We start from the raw sequence: 26,851 nt of genomic DNA on the forward strand, positions 1-26,851 counted from the left end.
AGGAAAGAAATCCTTTCTTTCTGCATTCTCTGGCATGGTTGCACCAATAGTGATGATTACACTCTTGGTGAAATCTCACAAGTGTTACCGTTATTGTGTTGTCACAGATAAAGCACACAGAGCTTTTGATTTCGGGGGTATACACAATTCATTCTGAGCATGCCATTTTCAAACAAGAGCCTAAAAAAGGAGCTCAGGGAGGAACAGTTAAAGCCAGTATCGAGGGAGTAACAGCTTTCTAAATGGGAGACTATAAGAGAGAGCAATGATTGCATTTTGAAGGAAACAGGGCTGGATGAGTTTGATGATATGCTCGTCTAAGTTCATAAGTTGATCAAAGATAATAGATGATAAGTGCCTCTTTTTATATCTGTATTGTGCTGTTTAATCTTGAATGTGAAACATGTTGTACAGTTGGAATTTTTGTTTTAAAATGGAGGGCTGCAGTGGCTCAGTACACTCAGTCATCTCTCAGTTGTCCTGGGTCCTGCTGTCCTCATGTCATCAGTGTGTGAATGAGAGGAGTTACTGATGGGATCTTTACAAAGCAGCCTTTGCCATCAGTGTATGAACATGGTGTGAATGGGTGAATAAGGCTAAAAGTGTAAATCGCTTTTTAGTGCACTGAGGATGAGAGAAAGTGTTGATTAAACACAGTCCATTTAACATTAAAAACTTTACACTGCTGAGGAATATTCAGATTAAAATTAAGCATATTTCATTACAATTTATTAAACACACGTCTGATGACGCTCATATGACCCACAAACCTGAAGGTCTCACGACAAACATGCAGTTTATGTCCTCAGTTGAAGGCTGAAGTGGAGGACTTAATCAAAGCTGATACCTTCCTTTCTGCTAAATGAGTATTACACAACACAATCTTAAACTGACAGCTGTCACTGTCAAAATATACTCTGACTCTTAAAAGACACCCCCTATTTCTTCTTCTCCTCCTTTTCTTCTTCTTCTTTTGAGTCTGTTTTACTCTGGACGGTCTATGGGGAGAACAACCAGCTGCAGTGTGCCTTATCTTCAAAGTTGGGGCGCCTCCTTCTGGACACATGAGGTTTCTCCTGAATTACTTAAACAGAATTATGAATTAATTCAAATTCTTTACCGATTGGAGTTACATATCTTTTTTTAATGAATAAAACTTTTTTAGAAGTATTAAAGGATACAACAAAAACCTATGATCACCTCCATCATCCGTGAGGTTTTTTTTCTGAACATTAAATCCCCAATTGCCATCCAAATCAGATACACAAAACAAACAATACAGCAAGACTGATGACCACTCCTGTGTAATAAAATCATCTTTAATTAATGATGAATTAATTTAATGAACCTTAAATTAAAGAGAAAAGCTAATGCCCACTGAAGCATTTTTGTGTTCAAAACAGGAGCCATGTTGGAAATAACAACTGAAGTTGAGAGGAGAACCAACCTGTCAGAGATAGCAAACATACCCACAAATATACTTCTGGTACTTGAATGTCTACTCTTTTATCTGTTTAATATAATACTGACACAGCATGTATAAATAAGCACTACCACTAGGACTAATGTGCAAGATTTAAACCACAGCTTACGTTTGAATTACAAAAGTCCAATCAAAATATTTTACATAATTCCAGACACATTCTGAAATTTGTTAGAGATAGATCAATATTGTGATGTGACGTCCACAAACGCAGCCATATATACAGGTATGTATTGGTTGACCTTGAATATATATGCATATGTATCTATATGTTTACACTTTGTTATTGTCTACGCTGTTCTGCTGTAGATTCGAGTCAAATGGCTGAGCTCCTGTTTGTAAAGTAGTCCAGGTGTACACACACACCAAGTAGGGTAGAACAATTTTGCATCCCCATTTTTATTTTTTAAGTTTAAATTGTATTGTGTCTCAATTTTTTTTTAAGTTGTGGGAGAATTCAATTTCGCAATCTCGCTGTGAAAGCATGGCAATATGGCACCACTTTAAGTAATGTTCACAGTGAAAACACAAACGAAATGAAATCTTAAACATTATTTCAGAATAGTTCCCATAAATTGTGTGTAAATTTGGTGGGATTTGTAAATTTGAATTATTCTAAATCAAATTGGATCTTATCACCATAAGCAGTGATTCTTCCCTTGATAAAAATTAGTCACCATGGTTGACTTCTACAAAAGTAAATATTATAACAAGCGGGTCTTATGTATAGCACTGTGAAGAGAACAGTTCCTCCTCCAGCTGCCTATAAGACTATAAGAGATATAAATCCTATATCTTGCAAAGGTCAAAGGAAACTTATCTTAATTTTAGTAGTGATCAACTTTCATTTATTATTCAAAAATATGTGCAGGCTGTGTGAATATCTGCAGGTTGGTGGAGAACCTGAATAATCCAGCTGTATCATTAACCATGGCTACGTCTCTCCTGTCAATGAGATTTTTAAACCTAATGGGACTTCCTGGTTTAATGAGGGTAAATAATAAGAATAAGAATAAGAATAAGAATAAGAATAAGAATAAGGATAATAAGAATGCATTAATAAATAAAACAATTTGCAAAAATAGATAAACAAATCTATATTTGTGAAAGCTATACAATGCTGCCTCTTTGTAAAAACAGCTTCATTAAGTGGGAAGCAGTCCCACCATGAATATGTAAAGCCCAAACTGACTGTCAGGACATGACCGTTGATCAGTGAATTTTCTGAACCACCCGCATTAACAATATTATTGCTTTTATTACCAAGTATTGATAATATTTGTGAACTGTCAACATCAAAAAGAAGAAACACCACTTTGTCAATCGGCTTGCTCTGTGAAATGTCCCTCTACGGCTGCCGTTGCAGTACTCTGAGACGTAGGTGGCGGCGGTGGTCAGCCATATTGTCTCTGAGACAGCAGAAATCTCATCCTGACTGAGACTCACCGGAGAAACGACGGAACTCCGCAGATCGGGAAGCTTTTCTGTCGTCGTGTTGGTCAAGGGGGTAAATATCTACAACTTAGTCTTTCTGTTGAACGATGATATCAACTCGTGGTTCCGGTGTAAGTCTCTAAATCAATGGTGGGACCATCAATCGCTGCCGTTAGCCGTGCTAGTGCTAGCAGGCTTAGGCCCGTACAAGTTACTAATATCTCTTTATAAAGCTATTCCGACCAGATCGTACTCTAAATTAACCAACATGCATCTGAAGTAGCTGTCGGATAATACATAAAGGAGAGATAATGTGATAAATATACGGGGTTCCTCCTATGACTACGTTTAGCTTTTAATTCAATGTCGACATCACGTTACCACGGCGGGTGTCACATCGATATGATTTAATAACGCAACGTGTTTGACTCTAAATGGTCCTAAACAATATTTTCAGGTAGTACAAAACCCCACGATGTGAGACTGCAGTATTCATGTCTAATAAAAGCCCAAGCTTCACTGGGGAAGGTGCTGATTGTTGAAGCTGGTGAGCTAAGATGAATGCCCAATGCAGGACTTGATCCAGGTCGTAATTTGTGTTGCCTGATGGTGTCTTTGTGGATTATAAGTGATTATATATTCACATTTACACTCGACCTACACGTCCCTCCTTAGTTCCCAGATGGAGGACATAAATAACGTGGTTAAGATGATAATGGCTAAATCAATTGGCGGTATCCGGCGCGTTGAGTAACTCTAGTTATCTATTCATGTGTAGGGTAGAGGTAATAGAAAGCCTGAAGCTGCTAATTTGGTGCCCGGCCTGCTAAGTTTACGGACAGCAAACAATGACATGAATTGTGATATTCATCAAGAGAAAGAAATGTTAAAATACCTGAATCAACATGATGTTTGTGTGTCACGGTGTCGGTGCGCAAAAGAAAACGTGCTGAAAGAAATCCTGATGTTTTTTCTGGTATTAAATGTTGTGAGTTTAGCTTCACGTCACATATTTAACATCTCAGGTGAGGCTTCATAAACACAATGTTGACCATTCATCACAAAGGTGGAAAATGGGGGCATAACTACTCAAAATGAACTAGGAAGGAGTTGTGATTTGATAGTTTCTGTGACGTTTACATTTTTTAAAGCCCTATGTTGTAGTTTGATTTAACTGCCAGAATATGTCGCACATCTGAAAACAGTTTGCTCATTGCCATCAAATAACCTAAGACTTCTAAAAGACATCAGAAAGCTCAAGTGTCAGTTCCCAGTAAAACAGGTGCAGCACTCTGAGACCCAGAACTGATGAAAAACGTAGACTTCTATGGTGTCAAAAAGTACTTTGGGGAACTGCTGCAAAAAAATGAACATCAGTTGAAATGCAAACTCTTTCACAGCCTTGATCTACATCTCGATTTCCTTATGTCCGCAGTCAAGGGGCAGGGAACTATCTGACAAATAGGAGAAGAGTAAGTGGTGATGTTTGAATAGGTATTTGTTAAAATGTGTCTGGCTAAGTTAAATAATCATTTGTGATTGGTTAATACTTCTAACAAGAGTCAGTTATTTCTCAATGGCAAGCTGCTGCTGTTGCATGGGATGCTTTGATAACCTATCAGTCTGAGCTGAGAGCTGAGAGAAGGCTGGTTAATCAGAGTTAAGATTTTTTATGGTGGGGAAACCAATAGATGTAAAGAAAACAGTCAGAAAGAAGGGCGGGAGTGGTCATAGCGACCAGAGGATTTGGCTAGAACAGAAAAATGTCCAAAAGGGGTCTTAAAAAGTATTAAAAGTTGATAAATCAATTGTGGGAAAATTAAGGCCCTTAAAAAGTATTAAAAAGTCTTAATCCTAATGTTATGTTCTTCGTTCAAATCAACTTTTTACTGGATACAATGCAACAAGAGTAGGTATTTATCAATACAGTTACATAGCGCTGTTGTTTAAAAGGTGACAACAAGCAAAGTTGTCATTTTGTGAGACGTGGGCTATATGTAGCACTAGCAGCCCAATGTATCTGTAGGCTAATGTGACGACAAACTCAGTTTGTACCGTAGTTTAGCAGCCATCCGTATGTAGCGCTGATTACAATAACACAAAATAACACAAACTCAAGCACATGTCCTAAATTTTGTCAATGATGAAATAAATTCAGTTGTTGTTTTTTTAAGTTGGTCTTAAATAACTGCTGTTACTTGTTGTGGTAATGGGAATGTCAATTAACCTACATTTAGTTTCATTTATTCTTTCAAGCTTTATTTCTTCTCAGGTTACATAGTTTATGTTAAAATGCAAACTACAACTGTTAACTATTGGTTGCTGACAACAGCTTAAAGTCGCGATAAGGTCTTAGGACAATTTGAAAGGTTTTTAAAAAAGTCTTTAAAGGTATTGAATTTGACCTCAGGATTTCAGCATATAGCCTGATGAAGTTCACACTAAAATGAGACTGTTTCTGGACTGATAAATGGAAAAGAAAGTGTCTCAGATGCTAATTTCTTAAATTGGTGCATTTCTCGATCAGTATTGCAAAATAATAAATTGCTCTTGTACCTAGCTGTGTAACAAGTTGGATGATAAAGTGAATGAGTTTTAGCCACAGCGTAACTCCTTTAGCGAATGACTTAACCTCTCTGCTCCTGCTCACCTTGTTAGGGTTCCAGTCCAGTGTAACCACCCTTTAACTATACATTATCCCTAACATTTGATAACCACGGTGGATTAATTGCAGGGTTGGGTATCAGTAGTGCTTTATAGACACAGATGTTATTAAGGGTGCTGCTTGTTAATGTTAATCATCAGAGCTTCTGCTGATACCACATTAATCAGGAAATCAGGAAGTATAGAAACATGCAGAGCAGTGTGTGTTCAGTCTGTCCAACGCTGGGAAAAAAAAAAGTGATCTTCCTGCTTTAGTGATTTCTGGCTGTAAAATTTAGTTAAACCACTTCTGAATTTGATGGTGCTTACATGAAATGACAACTTTCTCTGCTGTGGTTACCCCACAGGAAACCCAACTTGACCCTCAGGGTTTATCTAAACCAGTAAAAGCAGGACATGCAAACACAGTGGGGTTTTCTAGCATAAAAAACTAAGTTAGAAATAAAACAAAAGTCTTGTATGACTTTTTTCAGGCTTTTTATACCTTATAGCCTTTATAGCCTCATGGTGCGCACATTTCAGCACGATAATGTATGATATCTGGTGTCTTTTTGATAATGGCAGTTTTTGGCTTGAAGTCTTTTAGTTTCTGTGTGCAAAGTAAAGCAGTGTAAGCATAAAAATCTAGGAGCTTGAAAAAGCTGTGTCCAAATTAACCAATCTGTTTAACAGTACTTGCAAAATCTTTGAAGAAAATCCCAAAATTTCAAAGGGGGGTTAATAATTTTGACCTAAACTGTAAAGTGTCTTCTGTCTGCATCCTTGATCTGGAACATTGAATTCCAGCTCCAGGAATGTCAGTAGAAACTTTCCAGTTGATTAAAGAAAGGTGTAGATTAATATGAAGGTAAGGACATGTTCTGGCGTGTCTAAATAAAGCATCATTTTTTTTACCCCTTTCCAACACCACTCAAAAACATCGCAAATACTTCATTTTAAACAACAGTTTTAAACAATTCATCATTCTACTCACTGACTGAATCAATGGCTGTTATAGGAGTTCAGCACTTTGCAGTGTGCATCATAAACACGACACATTCTCCTACAAGGCTTGACTGTAAATCACTGAATATAGTCAACAAACAGGGTTATGGATAAAGAAGTTTCCCCTGCAAATTGTGGCCATTTAAAATTTTTAATAAAGTTCCTAGAAATGACAATCTGATGCTGCAGGCACACAGGTGGCTTGTTGCAAACTGACACTGTTTTGAAAGCTCAGAGTCCTCCTGCTAATTCTGCTTTCGGCTGGTTATTGTTACGTGTGATACCTTTGCACACATCACACAGCTCAGAAAGAAATCTGAGGTGATCACTGTCTTGTTCAGAGGTGGTTTAGCCATAGCTAATACAGAAAGTGTCAGAGCAGCAAAAAGACGTCAGATGGGATGCCCTGCTTCAGATTGTTCAATCCCTGCTCCATCGTGGTGTATTTTTAAGTGTATAGTGTGCCATACGTTGCTCTCTCTTTGCTCTGCGTCCAGAAAATAAAAGTGTGTCCCCTTCTTAAACAGCACTACTACTTCCTGTTATAGTTTTTCTTGTTCAGTCTTATATTAACTGGGTGTGATAACCTCGTCTGTGCTTCGTGATCAGAGAGTGTGTTGACTTTGGCCAGAGTCTCACCCGCCAGCTTAGAGCAGTTTTAGCAACAGAGAGGTTGATGTAATCCCAAGCCTCGTAATTTTTGGTCGAACTCTTATCACTGTGCTTACTATCGGTGCTTTTGTTTGACAACACTTTAAAGGATAAGTTTGGTTTATACAGCTTTTACATTGTTTATAGATTGAAGTAGAACAAAATACTCACCCAGAAGGTTTTCCTGATCCAAGCAGTGCTTCGGGAGATATTTAGATCCAAAATCGTGCAGCGGACGTCCGTATAATGGGATCCATCGGGGCATAGACTGCGCCGCTTCTAAAACTTCATTAATCGTCCAAAAACTCATGTTTTTCACCAATATTCTATCATGGTCCGCTCCGGGTTAGTCCTCTGCTGCAGTCTGTGTCACTCCAGACAGCGCTGTGTGGCTGTAATGACCTCTGAACTGACAAAGACTTTGTTTACGTTTGTCCCTCAAAGAAAGGAGTCAGCTACAGCATGCGCAGTACTCTCTGGAGAGCAAACGTAAACAAAGTCTTCGTCAGTTCATAGGTCATTACAGCCACACAGCGCTGTCTTGAGAGACACAGACTGCAGCAGAGGACTAACCCGGAGCGGACCATGATGGAATTTTTGTGAAAAACATGAGTTTTTGGACGATTAATGCAGTTTTAGGAGCGGCGCAGTCTATGCCCCGATGGATCCCATTATACGGACGTCCGCTGCACGATTTTGGATCTAAATATCTCCCAAAGCACTGCTTGGATCAGGAAAAACCTTCTGGGTGAGTATTTTGTTCTACTTCATTCTATAAACAATGTAAAAGCTGTATTAACCGAACTTATCCTTATAGTTGATGTTCTCTAACCAGTTGTGCAGATGTTTAAATCAAGAATCAAATCCCCCATCTTCATTTTTCTCTTCCCAACTTCTTCCACAGCTATCCCACCGTGCCCGAGGTGGCCCCTTCCCCTCCCCGTCCTCAGGCAAAGGCCCCCCCAAACCCCTTGCCCTGTTGGGATCAGCCTCCCCCCTTGCCCCCCACCTTCCCTCCTCTTCCTCCCTCCCTCCCACCCATCCTTCCTTTGCTTCAGCCGTCATCTACCACAGTAAAGGTTCCCCACCACCTCTGCCAAGCTGTCGGACATGTCAGGACCCGTGCCGAGCCGGGCCAGAGTGTACACCGAGGTCAACACTCACCGGCCAAGGGAGTACTGGGACTATGAGTCCCACGTGGTGGAATGGGGGTGAGTCCCTCTTTGACCTGAAGCATCATTCTGCTGACACAACTCCAACCCAGCTGATGTTTGGTTTGAACCCTTTACTCACAGAAACCAGGATGACTTCCAGCTGGTGCGGAAACTAGGACGTGGAAAGTACAGTGAGGTCTTTGAGGCGATCAACATCACAAATAACGAGAAGGTGGTGGTGAAGATACTCAAGGTAAGAAGCAGAGGCCTGGGTCATGTTATTGGCTCTGATCGATTAAGCCAATCGGACTAACTCTGCCTCATCCTTTTATCTTCAGCCTGTGAAGAAAAAGAAGATCAAGCGTGAGATCAAGATCCTAGAAAACCTGCGTGGAGGCCCAAACATCATCTCCCTTATCGATATTGTCAAAGACCCAGTTGTGAGTACAGTCTGATTAAAAAACACTTTATTATTCTGACATAGACACAGCAGGGACATCATTTGCGCCTGTGTTTTTTCGACTGTGATTTATATTTGACCATGAAGTGTTGGTTGGGGTTCTAAATATCATCACTGTACCAATAGTTTGGTGAGCCCAGCAGCTGTTCAGGCATATCCATTTCACTTGTGCTTGGGAAGTATGTGTCTGTAAGTACTCTAGTTAGATAGATGTATCCAGTCAGCCTCGTGTTTCTGTGTTAGGTCAGGGCTCTCTCCTAGCATATACTCAAAGAGTTAAAATTATGCCATCGGTTAATATTTCTACATGGTCATCTCAGATAACAATTTTTCAGTTTACTCAGTGGGAAGTCTTTTTATTTTAATGGACAAAGCTTTACCTTGTCTGTGCAAACATTAAGAATATTTTGTTAACTGCAACCTATAACTCAATGGACTGAAAAGTTAAATATGGAATCTTTACGATGTACAAATGTGTCCTGGTGTTAAAGGGCAGTGTGCCAGGCTGTCAGGGCTGAAAACTCAAACAGCAGGCTAAATCTTAAAAGCTCATTAATCCTTTTCTGTCAACAAGTTCCAGGAACAAAGCGCACTGAGACAGCAGAGCTACGCAGGGAACAGAAAACTTCTGATCTGTTGTGCATGTTTCTGTTCAACATGTTGTTAAAGTGAGGGTGAGGCAAATTCTCGGGAGCTGTTATCTGGTTTTCTGCTCCCAATATTGACTGATAATTGATATGATTAGTAATTTTTTTTAACCTCTTTCACATTGAATCTACAAAACAGCCATCTCTCAGGTTTAACATCATTCACAATGTAAATACATGAAGGTGTTCTGGTAGATGAACTGCAGAGCATCAGATAGAGTTAAAGAGATAGATCAGTGTGCGTGTCTGCTTGTGTGGTTCCTGGTTTTAGTTTGTGCTTCTTGTCCTTCACCAAGGCAAAAAAAAAAAGAGAGTCAGTATTCAGTGTAAAAATACAAAGACAGGTTTGTTGTAGTCTTTGCTGTGATTTGATGTGGGTTTATTTCCTAACAAAGATAATTTACTACACACACCATCCGTCTTTGGTTTTAAATCAATCTCCATAGAGAGAAAATGAATCAAAAGGTGGTTTGTCAATCTTTTGGCGTTCTAGACTCTCAAACACTTTACCTTTGATCGTCCAACAATTCAGACCATAAGCATCTCCTTATTAACATTGGTAACAAGTAAATCTGCAAATTCAAAATAGTTAGCAGTAGTAATACACAGGGATGGGTACTGAATTAGGTACTTTATAGGTATTGACCAAATTCTGTCAAAAGAACATTCACGTAAAATCAAAAGGTACCATTTTGAGGTACCTAAATGCATCCTTGTGACTGTGAAGGAGTGGAAGAGAAGGTGATTTTCCATACTGGACATGAACCACGCATTGCAAGGATATATATTGAAGAATAAATAAGTTAAATTTATTTTTTTTCTCTTTTCTATTATTCAACAAATTGATACTTTTTACTACATAAATGAAAAAAAAAGTACAGAAAATTGGTACTGTTGAGTACCGGTACCTATTGCCGGGTACCAGGCATAGGTACAGTATTGTTTCAAATGTGAAAGGTACCCATCCCTAGTTATATATTAGTTGCTTCCCCCCCCCCAGTTGTAATGATCCTGCTGAGAGCCCTGTTTAGAAAGCACCTTTTACCTAACCTAGCATGAAAATATTTTGTAGCTGATTCAGCTTTTGGAATATAAAATGCTGATCCGTCTACAATATTTAAAAACAAAAGTATCATAGCATAGGACCATTATCAAATAAAACAGGAGATAATCAGATTTTGTTTCCTGCTTCAATCTCATTTTCAAACCTTTTACTGTCCTGAAGAATAGGGCTCATGTAAAACTTGTCTCTGTGTTAAGTCTAAAACTTTTATTCCATGTACCGTATTGACCCCAATTAAAAGACAACCCTGAGTATAAGACACTGCCTTCTTTTCAAGACCAATCTGATGACCAAAATCTACGTTTTATCTTATTTTTAATAAAATTCTGAGATAATCATTGAAATAAAAGGGAATGTGTTAATTTCTGGCTCTAGGTCCAATCACTAAGATCTGTGTTTCTAATGTAATCCTGATGACACCTTTGGTAATGGGCATACCTGCGCTATGTTTCTCAATAACAAAAACACACACACTCCTGCCAGTCTCTTGAAAGTTGCCACTTTGAGGACCACAATAAGCTTTTCTTTTACATTTCACATTTTTTAGACAGTGTTTATGGACACGCGACCTTTGGACATTACGCTCCGTAACTCCAAAATTTTATCTGCCTGACAGTTGTTTGAGGCCTCCTCTGTATGGACCATCATTATCTCAACATGAGCATCAAAAATCTGCCTCAGCTGTCTGTCAACTTGACAAACTTTTGGTCCACTTTGCTCTGGACAATCACTGCGCCTCTCCATTTCACATCTCCTGTCCATATCTCCTGTCACTGCGTCTCTGCTGTGACTGAGGTCACCGGCTTTGTAAAAATCTGGCGCTCTCTGCTGTTGCGGTCATATAGCGACCCTGCTCAACTATAAGCATGTGTCAGTGCTTAAACCCCAATCATAAGACAAACCTCCCAACTTTTCACATTATCTTCAACAAAAGAAAACCTTGTCTTATATTCAGGTCAGTACGGTGATAGAGAACTTTGGTTTGCTGCAGTGAGAGCAAGAGACTCATGAACAGTCAGCAGTCGATTTACTTTTCATCAGATGAATCACTTATTTCCAACATCAAAGCTGTAGAGTCCTTGTTTTTAGGCCTCTTATTCAATCAAGGCTTAACAACTAAAAGCAAGTCACGCTTTATATTTTGACTCAACTGGTCAAAGGCAAACATCAAAGGCCCGTTTGACACTGGCCGGGCTGTGGAATCTGGACTGTGTCAGGAGGCTAAAAGAAAACTGGACCCCCATGATGTTAGGTTAGTCGTTAAGTGGCCAGCCAGCTAGCTCACCAGCTAGCATGTGCGTTCACCTCTTTAGTCTAAAAACAGGCAGCTGACATCAAACAACAGTTCCTGCTGAATGTTGACTGTTCAACACCAATTCTCTGTCAGGGTTTTTTTTTTTGTTTTGATGAACAGAAAACTTAAGCAATGAGTGCTACTCACGGTGTGGCTGCCTGTTTTTTCAGAGCTAGTATTAGTGCCTTTGCTTAGAATGAGTCTCTTTAGTTATAGCTGGATGTAAAGGGCTTAGTGTTTGTCTGTGTTTGTCTAAACTCCTCACACTAATAATAAAATCTTAACTTCTTCCAGTCCCGGACGCCCGCCCTGGTCTTTGAACACGTTAACAACACAGACTTCAAGGTAGGAACGTCCTTTTTCCTAATGACAGAATGTTTAACAAGCTTCCAGAAACCTCCTTTCTTGGCATACTCGTTGTCTACCCGTACACGTGTGTGTATGTGATGGAGGGATAACAAAGTCCAGTGCTATGTCTTCGGTGCCAGGAGGTCGTCCGTCTTCTGGTTCTATCCTCAATCACTGGCACAGTCCCACTGCTGATATGTTAATGTTTTCACAACTGCTGCTGATGTGCTGCTGTGATAACCTTCATGATTTTATTTTACTCTTCAGCAACTGTACCAGACTCTGACAGACTACGACATCCGGTTCTACATGTACGAAATCCTTAAGGTGAGCGCTCCATGTTTCATCTGATCAGAGGGTGAAGAGTTCATAAGGCCTGTTTTCTACTTTCTGCACATTTTGTGATCAGATTCATCCAAACCTGTTTGTGACATCAACAGTGTGTGTTGTCCAGTATACAGAGGCTTCTTGTAATCTGTTGCTGTTGTGGAGCTTCTTAAACTCCTTCAGACGAATGTTTTAGAAAAACTTGCTCTTGTCTGCAGGCTCTGGACTACTGCCACAGCATGGGAATCATGCACAGAGATGTGAAACCACATAATGTGATGATTGATCATGAACATCGTAAGGTGAGTTATCAACAGTCACTGTCTGCACTAATACATGCGCTGTGTGTGTTATATAACTGTCTCGTGTCTTTATCTGCAGCTGCGTCTCATCGACTGGGGTCTGGCTGAGTTTTACCACCCAGGACAGGAGTACAATGTCAGGGTCGCCTCCCGTTACTTCAAGGGACCAGAGCTGCTGGTGGACTATCAGGTACATGAGGACTAAAGGGTGTTGGATAATCCAGACCAGTTACAATCTCTTATGTCGCATATGTGTATAACATATTTGATAGATGCTCAGAAACATTGTGTTTTTCTTTTTTGCTTCTCAGAACAGAATCTTACTTTCATCCCTTTGTGCTTCTTCTAAAGCTTGTATTTGTTTTCTTCAGATGTACGATTACAGTCTGGATATGTGGAGCTTGGGCTGTATGCTGGCGAGTATGATCTTCAGGAAGGAGCCTTTCTTCCACGGCCATGACAACTATGACCAGGTAGATAAAAAAAAGAAGAGTTGATGTGTCCATAAATCTTGTTAAAGTGGTAAAACTAAAAGAGTTTAAGTGTCTTGTCAGGGACTGATAGACTCTTCTTGTTCCTTCAGTTGGTGAGAATAGCAAAGGTTCTGGGAACTGAAGACCTCTATGACTACATCGACAAGTACAACATTGAGCTGGAACCCCGTTTCAATGACATCCTGGGAAGGTAAGATATCACCTCGCGATCACATGATGATGATGATTTCCTGTCTAGGGGTGGGTAAAATTAGCTTTTTTGTTGCCATCATGGTAGGCATGGGTACCGATTTAGATACTTTTATAGGTACCGACCTAATTCTGTCAAAAGTACCAGGTACCGATTCATGTAAAATCCAAAGGTACCATGTTTAGGTACCTAAATGCATCTTTGTGACTGTGAGGGAGTGGAAGAATAGGAGATTTTCTATGCTGGACATGAACACAGCATTACAAAGTTCAATAGTAAAGAATAAATATGTTAAATTGAAATGAAATTATATATTTTTTTATTAAACGAATCAATATTTTTATTACATAAAAGCACAAAAGTACTGGAAATTGGTGCTGATGAGTACCAATACCGATCGCCAGGTACCGGGAATCAGTACCGTATCATTTCAAATGTGAAAGGTACCCATCCCTACATCATGGTAAGTAAATAGAAAATAAACACTTTGCAAAAACAAGTATAATGCAAAGAGATTTTTGTAACATTTGCAGATAAAGTAAATTAGGCATTGAATAATATAGTTGATGAAAATTCAGATTTTTTTGTGTTTTTTTCAAGCTTTTTACTGTCCCTCTGGTACCCAGTAGTAGATTTACAGCTACAAAAATCCTAATAGAATAGAACTTTAATTGTCATTGCAACAAGTATAACGTACTTACTGTCCCATCCTCTCTTAGAATCTCATTCGCTGCCATTGACATAACTAAACAATAAATTGATTACTGTGTCTATTAGAGATGTGTACCTTTCACATTTGAAATGATATGGTACAGATTTCTGGTACTTGGCAATCAGTATTGGTGCTCAATGGTACCAATTTTCTGTACTTCTGTGTGTATTTTTAGTAAAAAAAAAAAAAAGGATTTGTTTAATAATTAAATGTTTATTCTTTTCAATTTAACATATTTATTCTTCAATATGTAACTTTGTAATGCTGTGTTCATGTCCAGCATGGAAAATTACCTACTCTTCCGCTCTCTTACAGTCATAAGGATGCACATAGTTACCTAAACACAGTACCTTTTGATTTTACATGAATCAGTACCCGGTACTTTTGACAGAAATCAGTCAGTACCTATAAAAGTACCTAATTCAGTACCCATCCCCAGCATCTATAGAAGTAGATTATGTTTTTCAGCATGGGGAGGCGGGGTCTGGCAGAGCCTGTCAATCAAAATAATGCTCGTAAACTACTGTGGGTGAGAGCAGTGCGCTCTTTGGATGAGAGATCAGTGTGGATATGAGGAGAAGATGTAAGATGACAAAGTCATAGCAAGACGCTGCAGGTCAGGAAAGTTCAGGCAGCGCACGCTCGAGCTGAGGATGTGTCGCGGTAGTTCAGAGAAAGAGCGGTGTGATCATGAGAAAAGACGATAGATATCATGGAGAGGCTCATGAGCGTGATCAAAAGCGCATTTTTTCTGTTTTTTTTATTTTTAACAAAAACAGGAAGAGAGTCCCCTTCTTCATAGGTAGTTTTGATATGATACATAGTCATAGAAAACATTATTTGTGTCTTGAAAAATTGTTTAAGATGTGCTGAAAATGGCTAGCAGCCAATGAGTCAAAAGGTTTGTTAGCAGTTTGTAAATCTCTTACAGCCATCCTTCATATTTATTTTACAGAAGGATGTCATCAGATCATTATAAAAACTTCATTATTTTTAACTGTTTCAATTTTACAATTGTCTTTGCTTTGTTCATGCACCATGTTTGAATCGGCTCTGTGGATTTTTCATTTTCTACTTTTATCCAAGTTAGTGTCAGAATTTAGTGTTTTCATCAGGTTTTATCTTTGCCTCCAGACATTCTCGTAAGCGGTGGGAGCGCTTCGTCCACAGCGAGAATCAGCACCTTGTCAGCCCTGAGGCGCTGGATTTCCTGGACAAGCTGCTGCGCTACGACCACCAGGCTCGTTTGACTGCCCGCGAGGCCATGGATCACCCTTACTTCTGTGAGGCCTCATACACGTGTTTTAGTTTGTCAAACCAGAATCACAACAAGCAGAAAGTGTGATTGCTCTCTTTTTTTCTTTTTGTTCTTCCTGCAGTCCCTATTGTGAAAGATCAGTCTCGTGTGGCCGGATCAGCCAACCTTCCCAGTGGGAACCCAGCCGTTAGCACAGCTAGCATGATCACTGGTGAGAAAACAAACTTTAATGTCTTCAGTCTGCTTATTTACACGTCTGAGCAGAGTTTCACAACAGCATACACAACTGATCAAACAGGTTTGTCTACATACACAACAAGTCTGCTCAAGCCTGGGTTTGGAAATGAGAACATCTGAATGTAGAGAACACTTAAATTCACAAACTCTCTTCGTGTTTGTATCCTGTGTTGCATAAAATAAACAATGGGATTAAAAAGTAAAAGTGAATGATAATTTGCATTCCAGTCACATTTTATTCCAGCACAGACTCAGGAGTGGAAAACTTTAATGTCAAGTGTTAATTAAAGTTAAAAGTGCTACACCCATGTGTTTACAGGCAATCTGTGTTTATGATGGATGATTCACTCCACCCTCAGTTACTTTACAGTTCGTTACTCCTCAATGCCCACAGCAGCGACGAGAGTTCACATTTCACCTGCACGGTCCACCTGTGTGATGTGAATCAGTCAGAAGAATAAAGAGTGTGTTTGGTTCTCAGCTGGACTTGATCAGAAGGAGATCACCTGGTCAGTCTCTTAGGACCTTTTCCAGAATATTCCAGGCAAAATGATCGACAAGCAGAGAATGTTAAGAATTGCTTCTGTCATTGGCTGTGAAACTTCTAGTAACTAAAACAGGGCATCTTTAGGCGGATGGGGCCTCTATATGTCAGAGTAGATCCACCGTTTCACTGCCTCTAAGAGGTGATACTGTCCATGTGAGGGGTAGGAAACACTGGGTAACTGACGATACACAGTACTTGGCTCATGATAATGATAATGTCACAATAAAGCAATGATCCAATGATCGATGCGCTGAAAAAGAATCATCACAAAATCTGAATTACTAAAGCATAAAAAATGTAATTCAAAATAAAAATTTCAGGATTACCTTAAAGTGATACTCCGGGATGGAACAAGTTGGGTCCTATCACAAGGTTTAGGGCAGAAATTACCACTACAGCAGATTTTTTGTGCAGCAGAAGCCCAGGGCGCTCACACCAAACACCCCCTCCCTGCTCGTCAGCCGGTTTCCTCTGCACTCAGACGGGGCCATATTTTACTTGACCAAAAACACAAATAAACGGACTCCCACCGAAAAACTCTGATACCGGTCTGCATTCACGCTTTATTCAGAGAATTTTCAGCGCGTTACTTTCACACACAAACACCGCTAAATGAGGCTCTAGTTCTCATCGTGTCGTAAAACGGCGCTACCTCCACTGCAGAGCCACAGCTGGCTACGAGGCGCTCGACGCTTAGTGTATCAGTCCGCGCGCGCGGCATGCCAGATATAAACAAACGCAGGTAGTGTGTCAACTTACACCAGCTGCATGTTCAGTCCAACAAGCCTCATGACTGACAGACAGCTGGAGTCACAGACCACACATTCAATTATTTAGTCTCTCTTCATACATGTCGGGCTGTAAAACCTCAAACCTGTTGACTCTGGTCTGGCTCCACTCATTATTTCGATTTTTCGTCGTAGTCAAGCTAATTACAAACCGATTTTGACACAGTTTGTTTTACTTTGAAAGTTGCTGGTATTAAGCTGCCAGATCAAAAACATAGCTTGAACAAACATGTGCACCAATTTCATGACTGTCAAATGGCTAACAGAGTCAGATTATATTAGATAAACTATTTTTTTTCATCAAAATTTTATTAATCATACTTTTTGAACCTCTTTTTGCAGGACCTTACTTTATTACAGGTTAAAACACAAAACATAGTTTGCTGATCATCCTCTTTGACTAACAGCACATGGCAGTGTAGAGGACTCTAGATGAAATCAGGCTAATGGAGAAGAACTCTGACTCCTTTAACATCCTTTTTCACTTTTTATAACCATTTTTTTTTCAAACCGCATACAGCCGTCACATCAGCCTCTGAAGAAGAAACCACTCTCCATCCATAAGACAGTTTTACATCACCAAGCAGCTGCCATGCGGTTACTAGTTACTGCCCCTTCTGTCTGTTGATCTGTGTGTTTAATATGTGACATTGCTGTCTTGAATAGTTCAGATTCAAGTCTTGTGTAATAATTGCTGATGGGTGGGGTAAGGGAGAGGCTGCAGCAGACAAACACTCTGCTGTTCCTGTGAAGTGAAATAACAGTTTTTGCTGTTGTGGTCGAGCAGCTTTGAGGAAAGGAGGTAGTGGATTTTTCCATTCCTCTCACTGCAGGCAGCCGAGCGATGCACAAGAGCCGTTTAAAGGCATTTATAGCTCATCTGTCATTTAATCAGAAAAGTTTGCAAAAATAAGTTGTACCTTGGTTAAAAATGACAGTTGAGCCCAAGTTCTGTCATTCAGATGTTCTTTTTGAGTTTGCTTTCAGAGTATTGTCACACCCTCTTTGAAAATGTTGATCGTCTGGTTGTTATCACGTCTTGATCTCTCCCCTCTCCTCCCTCAGGTATCTCTGCCTTGCCAGCCTCCACTGCCCTGGGTCCTCTCACTGGCTCACCGGTCCTGTCTGCTGCCACCAATGCCCTGAGCACTCCGGTGCCTGCTGCTGTTGGCGCGCCACAGTGACACTCCACCCGAAACCCACACCCACTCTCCCCTGAACCACCACCATCACCCAGTCCAGGGGGGAGAAAGCAGACGGGTGCCACTCTGCCAGTCCTCACTACATCAAACCTATCCCGGTGTGACGGCGCCCAACCAAACCCCTGGCTGCAGGGCGCCGTCCTCTCTGAAAAAGATGTTTCCCCTCCCCCCCCTTGAATGAACATGTTAACCTGACAACTGAAATGAATGTTCTGTGTAACTGAAATATACAGGTATTCCTTTCATTTCCCCCAGAGTGAACACGAAGGAGTGTGTGTTTGTGTGTGTGTGGTGATGAGTCTGAGAGGAAGTATCATCCACGGCTGATTCGGGGTCTCAACAGCATGTTTTCAGTTTGGATTGTGAAGGCAGTGGTTGATGCGTACATCAGCAGAGGGCGACAGAGGGGCGTTGGCCATCAGGACCAAAAGGAGCACATCCTGTATAGTTTACTACTGCAGCACAGTCAAAAACAACCTGATGAGAACACATATATACCCAGATGAGTGTGAACACCCTCCAGATCACAGCATTTTGGAAGTGTTTGGTGCTGTTTCTGTGCTCCAGGTGTACGTGAACACAATGACACTTCAACACTTTCTCTGCCTGAGTCGTTCTGTCTTGCCTTTCTTACCAAACCAGATAACCAGTCTTCTTTTGATATGCGACTCCCTCCGCCACGTCATCCCTTGTTGTTGATTAGTTTTATATGGAAATGTTTTGGATTGCTGGATAAGTGGTTCGATCCACTCTAGTGTTGTACACTGAGCTCTTAAAGAAGCCAGGTAAGGTTCATTCAGGTTCTCAAAAGAAAAGGTTCCTCAAACGTGCTGCTTTCCACTTCCTTGAATTACTTCAAGTGGCTTTTCTTGAATTATTTCAAGACATAACCAAAGTTTACTCAGTTGGTTGGAAGAAGAGACTGACCAAACCTAGTTTTTGTTTTGTGGGAGTTACTCATGGAGACGCTGAAAACGCTGAAGTGTGGGTTCAAGTGAGTGAGGAGAAAACACAACACGGTAAATATCTGCAGGTGACTGAAGTGCTGTTAGTGTTGGAGGGACGTCAGTTCTGTAAAGTGTAGTAACATGGGTAAAGCTTTGTGCAGAGTTAATAGTTGACTTTCACCAACACGTTGAGGGAAGTATTGAAGTTGAATAGCACTTGAAGAGTAGAGTTTTCCCCGTGTTTTAGTGCCAGAGTTTGAAAGTGTAAGTTTTAGACCCTGCTGTAAATATGCATCTTTTTTTTTCTTTGGTTTTTCATCTCAAAACCTGAAAATGCAAATAAATCCAAACATGTATACATTGACCTGAGAGCGGAGCAGTTTGAGTCCCTACATCACTGTATATATTTTTATGTCCTTATGTAGAAGACTAGTATTTGAAAATATTTGTGTAAATAAACAGGTGTTTTATTTATCAGGTACATCTGACTGATTCATGTCCACGATCGTAAAGACAGCTGACCTAACCCTACATTATTACCTATGATCATTAGACAGGTCTTCTTCTGTAGTTAAAGGGCAGTTCTGGTACAAAACACATCTGAATTGTTCGTCTTGCACTACCTCAGCTAACAGCAAACTTACACAACATTATAAAACAACCAGATGCAGTTTCTTTGAGGAGACTGATTAAACTGCTCTTCTAGACCAGTGGTTCTTAAACTTTTAAGTGATGTACCCCCTGGAAAATGTTTTTTTCTGCTATGTACTACCTGACCCGCTTAAAGTGGTTTTGGTTAGGAAAAAAGTGACGTTTCCAATTCTGAATTGCCTTCTTTTGGTATCAAAGTAAAGGGCTGTTCTCAAATCTTAATTATTAATTTAAAAAAGATAAATAAGTATTTGTTTGCAAGAAAAGACAAAATCTTAATTTCAAATAAAAGGTCTGTTGAAAAAATAAAAATGCCAGTGAGGATTTTCCAACTTCATGCTGCTGTTGGTTAATTTCTCCCCACAGAAATAAATGACAACAATTTGGGTGGGTTGCAACTTGTGGATGTAAATCCTATCACAAATACTTTCCAAAATACTGACAGAAATTTTTCTGGTTCTGGTTTAAGCTCTTTCAGTGCGTTTTCTTCTGTGTTTTCAGCAGCATTGCTGCTTCGCTTCATCCACGCTGCTGTAATGTGTGTTGTCCTGGCTTGAGGGGTACTGGATAAAATATTCAGTGTATGAACGTAAACATGTATTTGATTCAAACATTGATTGAATTAATTGTGTAAAAATATATACTTATTTTTGCTTTTTTGAATATACATTTTGAATCTTGCTAACCCCCCTGAAGTGCCCTGCATACTCCCATGGGTACATGTGACCCCATTTGAGAACCACTATTCTGGACAACAACCGTGACTAATAGATCATTACAGTTTCTTCTGTATTACAAACTATAAACTCCTACCTTTAATTAAAATGTAGCATTATTTGTATCATTGATTGACAGTAATAATGAATATCTGATGTCGTCAGTGGCTAAAATCAGAAAAAAATACTTGTTTTGTGCCATAGTTAGGCTTATTTTTATTGCGCCTTTCAAGAACAAAACTTACTAAGTGCTTGACAATAAAAGGTTAAAAAGAGAGATCAAATTAAGTTTAGAGGAATTAAAAGATAGGTCTGAACAGAAAAGTCCCCAACTCCATTCTTTTTCTCTCAACATTTTTTTTATTGATTTTGACATCCTGAAACACATTTGTACCCTTAACATGCCAATGTGCACAAATGCAATAATAGACATACAAACATATCAGGTACACTGATGAGACACACAAAAAAAAAACAAGAGAGCAATATTCTTGTAAAAAGAGATGTTGACAGTTTACAGAGCAATTACAAAAGTTTTAACTCTAATAATACATACAAATATATATATATAAAATGTAAATGAATACATTAAAACAGAGGAGAGTTCTTGTGGTATGTCAGGAGTTTGAGTTGGGATGATCACAGTTCTTCATCTAAGTCGAGTATACAAGTCTCTTAACGTGATTATCTCAGGATGCTGTCCATAATTTCCCAGGTTATTCCAACTACGGTGGCTGACAAGTGCAAACCAAAGTAAGAAAACGTGAAAATTTTTACAAACTTTTAACAAATTAGATTTTACAAAATTTAACAAGTTAAAACAATTGAATACTTTTACAAGCCCTGAAACAAATTACAGTCTGACTTTTGACAGAAAGGGAATACACTTAATTTTGAACCTGACCTGGGAGTTGGACACAACAGGTCTCAGTGTAGCTGTGATGGGATAGTTTGGATGAGTTGCTGCAGATGGAGTCAGCTCCACCACCCATGTGATCCAGATCCTCCTAACAAGCTACAACCACAGAACCATCTTCTCTAGACTCATTTCTGTTCTAATTTTTCATCAAAACGCCCATCAGCACAACTTGTGACAGATTTAACTCATTTTGAATGTGAAAGAACGTTTTCTACGAGAGCTGAAATAGTCTTCTGGTTGTGTCCATGCTGGTGGAGAACATGACCGCTCTAAATGTGAATCAAAAGACAGCACAAAACCTTCAGCTCTGATACAAACAGGTCAACAAGCAGAGGTGAGTTTCAGGTTATAGAGTTAAACTTTGTGAAGCTGTAGTTAACGAACAAATCATCGACATCAAAGCGACCTGAAGTTTGTTGTAAGAAGTCTGTGGGAAAGAAGTATTAAAGTGTAATCAGTTAACTGCAATCGGCACACCCACCGCTAGATGTCGCCAAATCCTTCACTAGACCTGTGACCCACTAGACCCATGTTTTAAACCAGCAACACTGAAGTGGTGAATCAACTCTGCCACTGAACTGGGTCCATGTCTTCTGAAGGAGCGCGAATTTGAACTTCAATTTAAAAGACTTCATAAAAGTTTTCAGTGCACAAATATTACCCTAGAAATATGCACTTCATACAGTTCTGCTTGAGCTTATATTGCGCATACATGATTGATTTATGGATTAATTGTTTTCTGCATTAGATCAACCGACAGAAAACCTGGAGTTTGGAGTCCAAAAAGGAAAAGCGGTTTGTTTTTAGTTTTATATGAAAACTAGAGAATCAAGAACTGATTTCTTTCTTTCTTTTAAAGAAAAACACCTCTTTATTGTCTGCTATCATTAAGCATAAACAGTGTATATCAAAACAGTACACGCAATAAGAAAAACTAACTAAAGATATAAAATTACACTAAAAAAAATAAAAACACAAAAAAGCATACCAGCCCTACTGACAGTCAAAACTGTTAATCAGTCCAAACCTCATTTTGTATGTCATTACGCACAAGGAAATTGTCCAAAAAAAAAAAAAAAAAAAAAAATTTAAAAAAAGTTTGTCCATGCTTTATAAAGTGCGCGCTCTACTGGCAGCTTTAGAGAACTGCAAATGTCAGCCGTGAGGTTTTATGCAGTGATGGCTGATTGGGGCTTTGCTGAAGCTGTGACACTTGCCTCAAAACATGTTTCACTACCCGAGGCTTCAATGACACACAGTGCTACAGTAGGACATCTAGTGGTCAATAACACAAAGAGCAATTCATGCCTGTTACTGGCTCATGGACTGTTTGGGATTTGATTCACCTGCACATTCTCTCTGAAACTACACTTAGCACAGCTGTTTGTAACCCCTGTATGCTCCACTTATTTGTATTAAGAAATCTTTGAGTGGTTCTGTAACATTCATAAGATGAGCTCTACAAACAAAGGCTGATGTCATGATAATATGGGGCTGGTGCAAATACTGATCATTTAATGGATTTTGGCAAAATCTGTTTTGGATTTTGCAGCCCCACATTATGTAAAAATTTAATACATTTTCAATTCATGATGTTATGATGCTACATTTTGTAATAATCTGACACATTTTGTCATAAAATTCTTAAACGCAGTATGTAAAAAACTTTGCTGCACTATGTTACATTCTGACATATTGCATCAGTAATTACAAAATACAGGTGTTGCAATTAAAAAAAAAAAAATCCAGAAAATGTAAGAATTATATGTGCAGAATGTAAAAAAAAACCCCACCAAAATGGATGTCTTAACTGAAAAAAGGAAAATACCATCAGAAAGGTATTGACTTCAAGCTTACCAGAATCATAGATATGAATTTGTCTTGAAAATTAGTAGGATGTTTCATTGGTCAAATCTTAATCAAATATAACTGAATTCATAGTGAATGTGTCTGAAAGCTAAATACTAAAACAAATATGGAACAGAACATGTAACAACTGCTGTCCTTCATCTGTAGTTGTAGGATATAAAACAAACCCTTACAATAAATATGAGTGAAATGTAGTCCACAAATAAGAGCTGAAAACTAAAGCAAAAGTAGTAGAAGCAAAAGTAACTGGCTCAACACATTTGAAATTGTTTACTGCAGTAGACTTCTATACGAAGGCACCAAGGGGTTTGCTGCCATAGTAGAAAAAAAAATCATCAGTATTACTGCTGTATTGTTATATTAAAGAAATGGAGATAGAACAAAGTTTATTTTCTGTCCCATATTTGTTTTTGTTTTGTCTGCTTTCTGTCACATGTCATATTTCCATAACGTAACTCAGATTGCATGTGTTTATGTCTTCCTAGGTTTAAGTGCAGTGATAAAGTTGGTGCCAGTAAAAGTCATTTAGTGCAGTTATTGTCTATGAATTGAGTTGTAATTGATTTGTATTTGAGCAATGAAACATCCTTAGTTTTGAAGCTAATTGATATTTAGCAAAGATGCTGGTATGCTTAAGCAACCACACTTAAGTTGCAGTGCTGTGAGCTCTCAGGGCCACCGTAGTTCAGCCTTTTTTTGTCATAACCTGGTGGATTGATTTTGTTAACACCACGTTTTGCTCCTCAATGCTCCAAAGCCAGGATAGTGCATATCATAGCAGTCTATATGCTAATGTCTTTTTGTTAATCTATGTATCATGCAAAGTTAAATCCAGTTATTTGGCCTATAATGCAATGTCATGCACTATAGTTTAAATGTCATTATTACACAGCTTTATCAGTCATTTAAAAACAGTTTCGGACACAAGAACAAATCTCTCAAATGTGGTTGTTGACTGGGAGTGTTGGGGTTTTAAACCAGTTGTTTGAGTTTGAACCCAAAAGCAAAGCAGAGGTGGAGGAGGCAATTTCAGAGCTTTTATTGTAGTATGGTGCTGTGAGGAGGTTTGTTTTGTCCAGAGTCCCAAAAGGGTAGTGAGATCCACAGAGAGAGCGTGGCAGTGTGATTGAGCTTGAGCGGCAAAGCAGGAGGTTCGTGGAGGCACTGGGGAAAAAAAGAAAAAAACAACAGCAATTAGCTTCAGGTAAAGCTCCAAAGGTAATCCAAAAACTAGAATTGTTGAGTAGACAACAGAGGTACCACTAGTAGCAGCCAGAATACTCTGGCACTGGTCTCTTACTCTGTAGGGGAGACCAGAAAAAAACACTCCACAGCAGAAAACTTCAGGAACCACCACATGGAGTCTGGATTGTGAGATGGTGTTTCTTCCACAGAACTGATTCTGAAAAACGCCCACACACACTGATGGTTTTCCAAATTCCTCTACAGGCAAACGTGTTTTCTGTTTGTTCGAGTTTCAGTTTCAGGATTACCACCATCCGTTTCTGGGAACATGCCTGAGGTGAGACTCTAATAAGGGACTTTTTTTTTTACTGTAAATCTAACTTGAGTGTTGCAACACATTTTTAAAATACAGCCTGTCAGACCAGGTAGTGTCAGCTCCTCTGAGGAGTACTGGACTGGTTCTTATTCAGGTTCAGGTTTTGTTTGCTTTGCACAGAGGCCAGATCCTTCTTCCTTCACATTTTAGTTGTAAAGTGGAAGCTCTGTTGTTCAACAACTCATACTTTTTCTTTACCTTTTTGTGACCTACCTTTTAAAAAACTTTATGAACATTTATGGGTCTAGACCTGTTAATGTTTTTGGAAAGTGTCGTTTGTTATGATTGGGCGCAATACAAATAAAGATTGATTGATTGATTGATTGATTGATTGATTGATTGATTGATTGATTGATTGATTGATTGATTGATTGATTGATTGATTTTTTTCCTGGGGGCACTAAGAGGATCATGGGAAATTGGAGGGAAGAGGGAGAATGGAAAAAAGCAAAACAAGAGTAACAAATTAACTGTTACTGTTTAGATAATCCAACAAACAGAATGAAAAGCCATCAGAGGATTTTAAAATTATTTTAAGTCAGTTTTTAAGTCAAACACATCAGGAGCCTGAGAACAACTTGTTCACACACATTTAATAAACCTGTGAAACTTCCTCTTTCCTGACTCCTGTTCACCTGTGACTCACCTGTCAGGATGAAGGTTTCTTAGTATCATTCATACCATCAATACGAATCTTCAGTGATGCTGATATAACCCTGACCTGCCTTTTCACACACGCAGCACGTCCACATGGCTTCATCTAACCACTGTTTAAAGAACAGGTAAATGGTAAATAGACCAGTACTTATTCAGCTCTTTTCTTGTCCCTCTGAGCACTCTAAGCGCTTTACACTGCCAGCCTCATTCACCCACTCACTCCACGTTCACTCTCTGATGGTAGAAGTTTCTACTGGGAACCATCAGTTTTAACTGACACATTCACACCCATTCATTCACCACTGACCAACAGTGGGAGCAATTCATGGTGCTCAAGGACACTTTGGCGTGTGACTGCAGGAGCTGGAATCAAATCTTTCTTTTATGTTGTTAGATCACTGTTTCCTGTTTGTTTGGTTCTCCCTCTGGTGCCCTGTGTTGTTTCACCTGTCTGTCAGCACCTGCAGACAATCAGGCTGAGTCTGTTTAAGGGAGGCCTCCAAATTAACCTCTTACTCCCAGCTTCACAGCAGCAACACCTCAAAACTTTTTGTTCCTGTTTTTTCAGGTACTTTATGTTTACCTGTTAAGACTTAAGAGCTTGAAACCTTTGTGTTGTGTCCTGTGTTTTCACATTAGAGGGACGAGCCTCAAACACCAAGGGTTGGAGTTATGACTCCAACCCTTGATACGCTCCCCGAGGGCTGACCTATCAGAGGAAAGGGGGTTATTTCAGACAGAGGCTGAAATAGAAGTAAAGATTTTTAATTTTCTTTTTTCCTTTTTTTTTTTTTTTTTTAGCTATAAATCATGTTAAGATACTACAGGAGCACCAGGGGGACAGAATAAAGATTTAAAAGGCAGCACAATATCCCCTCTTTAAACTTACAGGGTCACATTTTCTTTCTCTACAGTAACATTCCAGTGCGCACAACGTTTAGGAGCAATAATTCAGTTTCTAGTCACACAGATCTCAATTTGTGGAACATTAGTTTTCAATAAAAAAATCTGAAACTTGAATGATGTGAAACCAACACTGTGTAGATCATCAGGACATCAAAACTCAAAATGAACATGTTTGAAGCAATTCACTGTAACTGTTCTGAGAAAAGTTGATGATGATGATGATGATTTCACATTTTAAGACCTAAAGTAAGAAAATTAGAAACTAACTTTTTCACAGTTTTCTGTGTCTTTAAATGCACCACGCTGAGGAAGCATTTTGACCACCTGTGCAGAGTCAGAGCATCAATGAAGCCATGAGGAGAGGAAAAGGCTTTTATTGTGAAAGT

At 39.2% G+C, this 26,851-nt stretch overlaps 1 protein-coding gene and 1 non-coding gene across 2 annotated transcripts; both read left to right on the top strand.

Annotated features, from left to right (window-relative positions):
• The first annotated feature begins 2,838 nt into the window (after positions 1-2,838).
• Positions 2,839-19,667, top strand: csnk2a4 (casein kinase 2, alpha 4 polypeptide). Its single transcript, XM_074674031.1, has 13 exons — positions 2,839-2,990; positions 8,121-8,427; positions 8,512-8,623; positions 8,709-8,810; positions 12,129-12,179; positions 12,450-12,509; positions 12,728-12,811; positions 12,891-13,001; positions 13,183-13,284; positions 13,395-13,495; positions 15,342-15,490; positions 15,587-15,676; positions 18,103-19,667. Exons 2-13 carry the CDS (start codon positions 8,327-8,329, stop codon positions 18,219-18,221), a joined length of 1,182 nt encoding a protein of 393 aa, XP_074530132.1. The 5' UTR covers positions 2,839-2,990; positions 8,121-8,326; the 3' UTR covers positions 18,222-19,667.
• LOC141799132 (small nucleolar RNA SNORA57) lies at positions 12,231-12,367 on the top strand. Its single transcript, XR_012599234.1, has one exon. It is a non-coding gene; the product is annotated as a small nucleolar RNA SNORA57 (small nucleolar RNA).
• Positions 19,668-26,851: the final 7,184 nt, after the last annotated feature.

Source organism: Halichoeres trimaculatus, unplaced genomic scaffold (assembly GCF_033239565.1).
Source record: "Halichoeres trimaculatus isolate MK-OKI-2021-1 unplaced genomic scaffold, fHalTri1.1 fHalTri1_scaffold_1, whole genome shotgun sequence".
Taxonomy (NCBI): Eukaryota; Metazoa; Chordata; class Actinopteri; order Labriformes; family Labridae; genus Halichoeres; species Halichoeres trimaculatus.

Coding starts and splice junctions, on each gene's coding strand:
- csnk2a4 (XM_074674031.1), top strand. CDS start 8,327: ATGTCAGGACCCGTGCCGAGCCGGGCCAGAGTGTACACCGAGGTCAAC. Junction 8,428..8,511: donor TCCCACGTGGTGGAATGGGG/GTGAGTCCCTCT, acceptor CTTTACTCACAG/AAACCAGGATGACTTCCAGC. Junction 8,624..8,708: donor TGGTGGTGAAGATACTCAAG/GTAAGAAGCAGA, acceptor TTTTATCTTCAG/CCTGTGAAGAAAAAGAAGAT.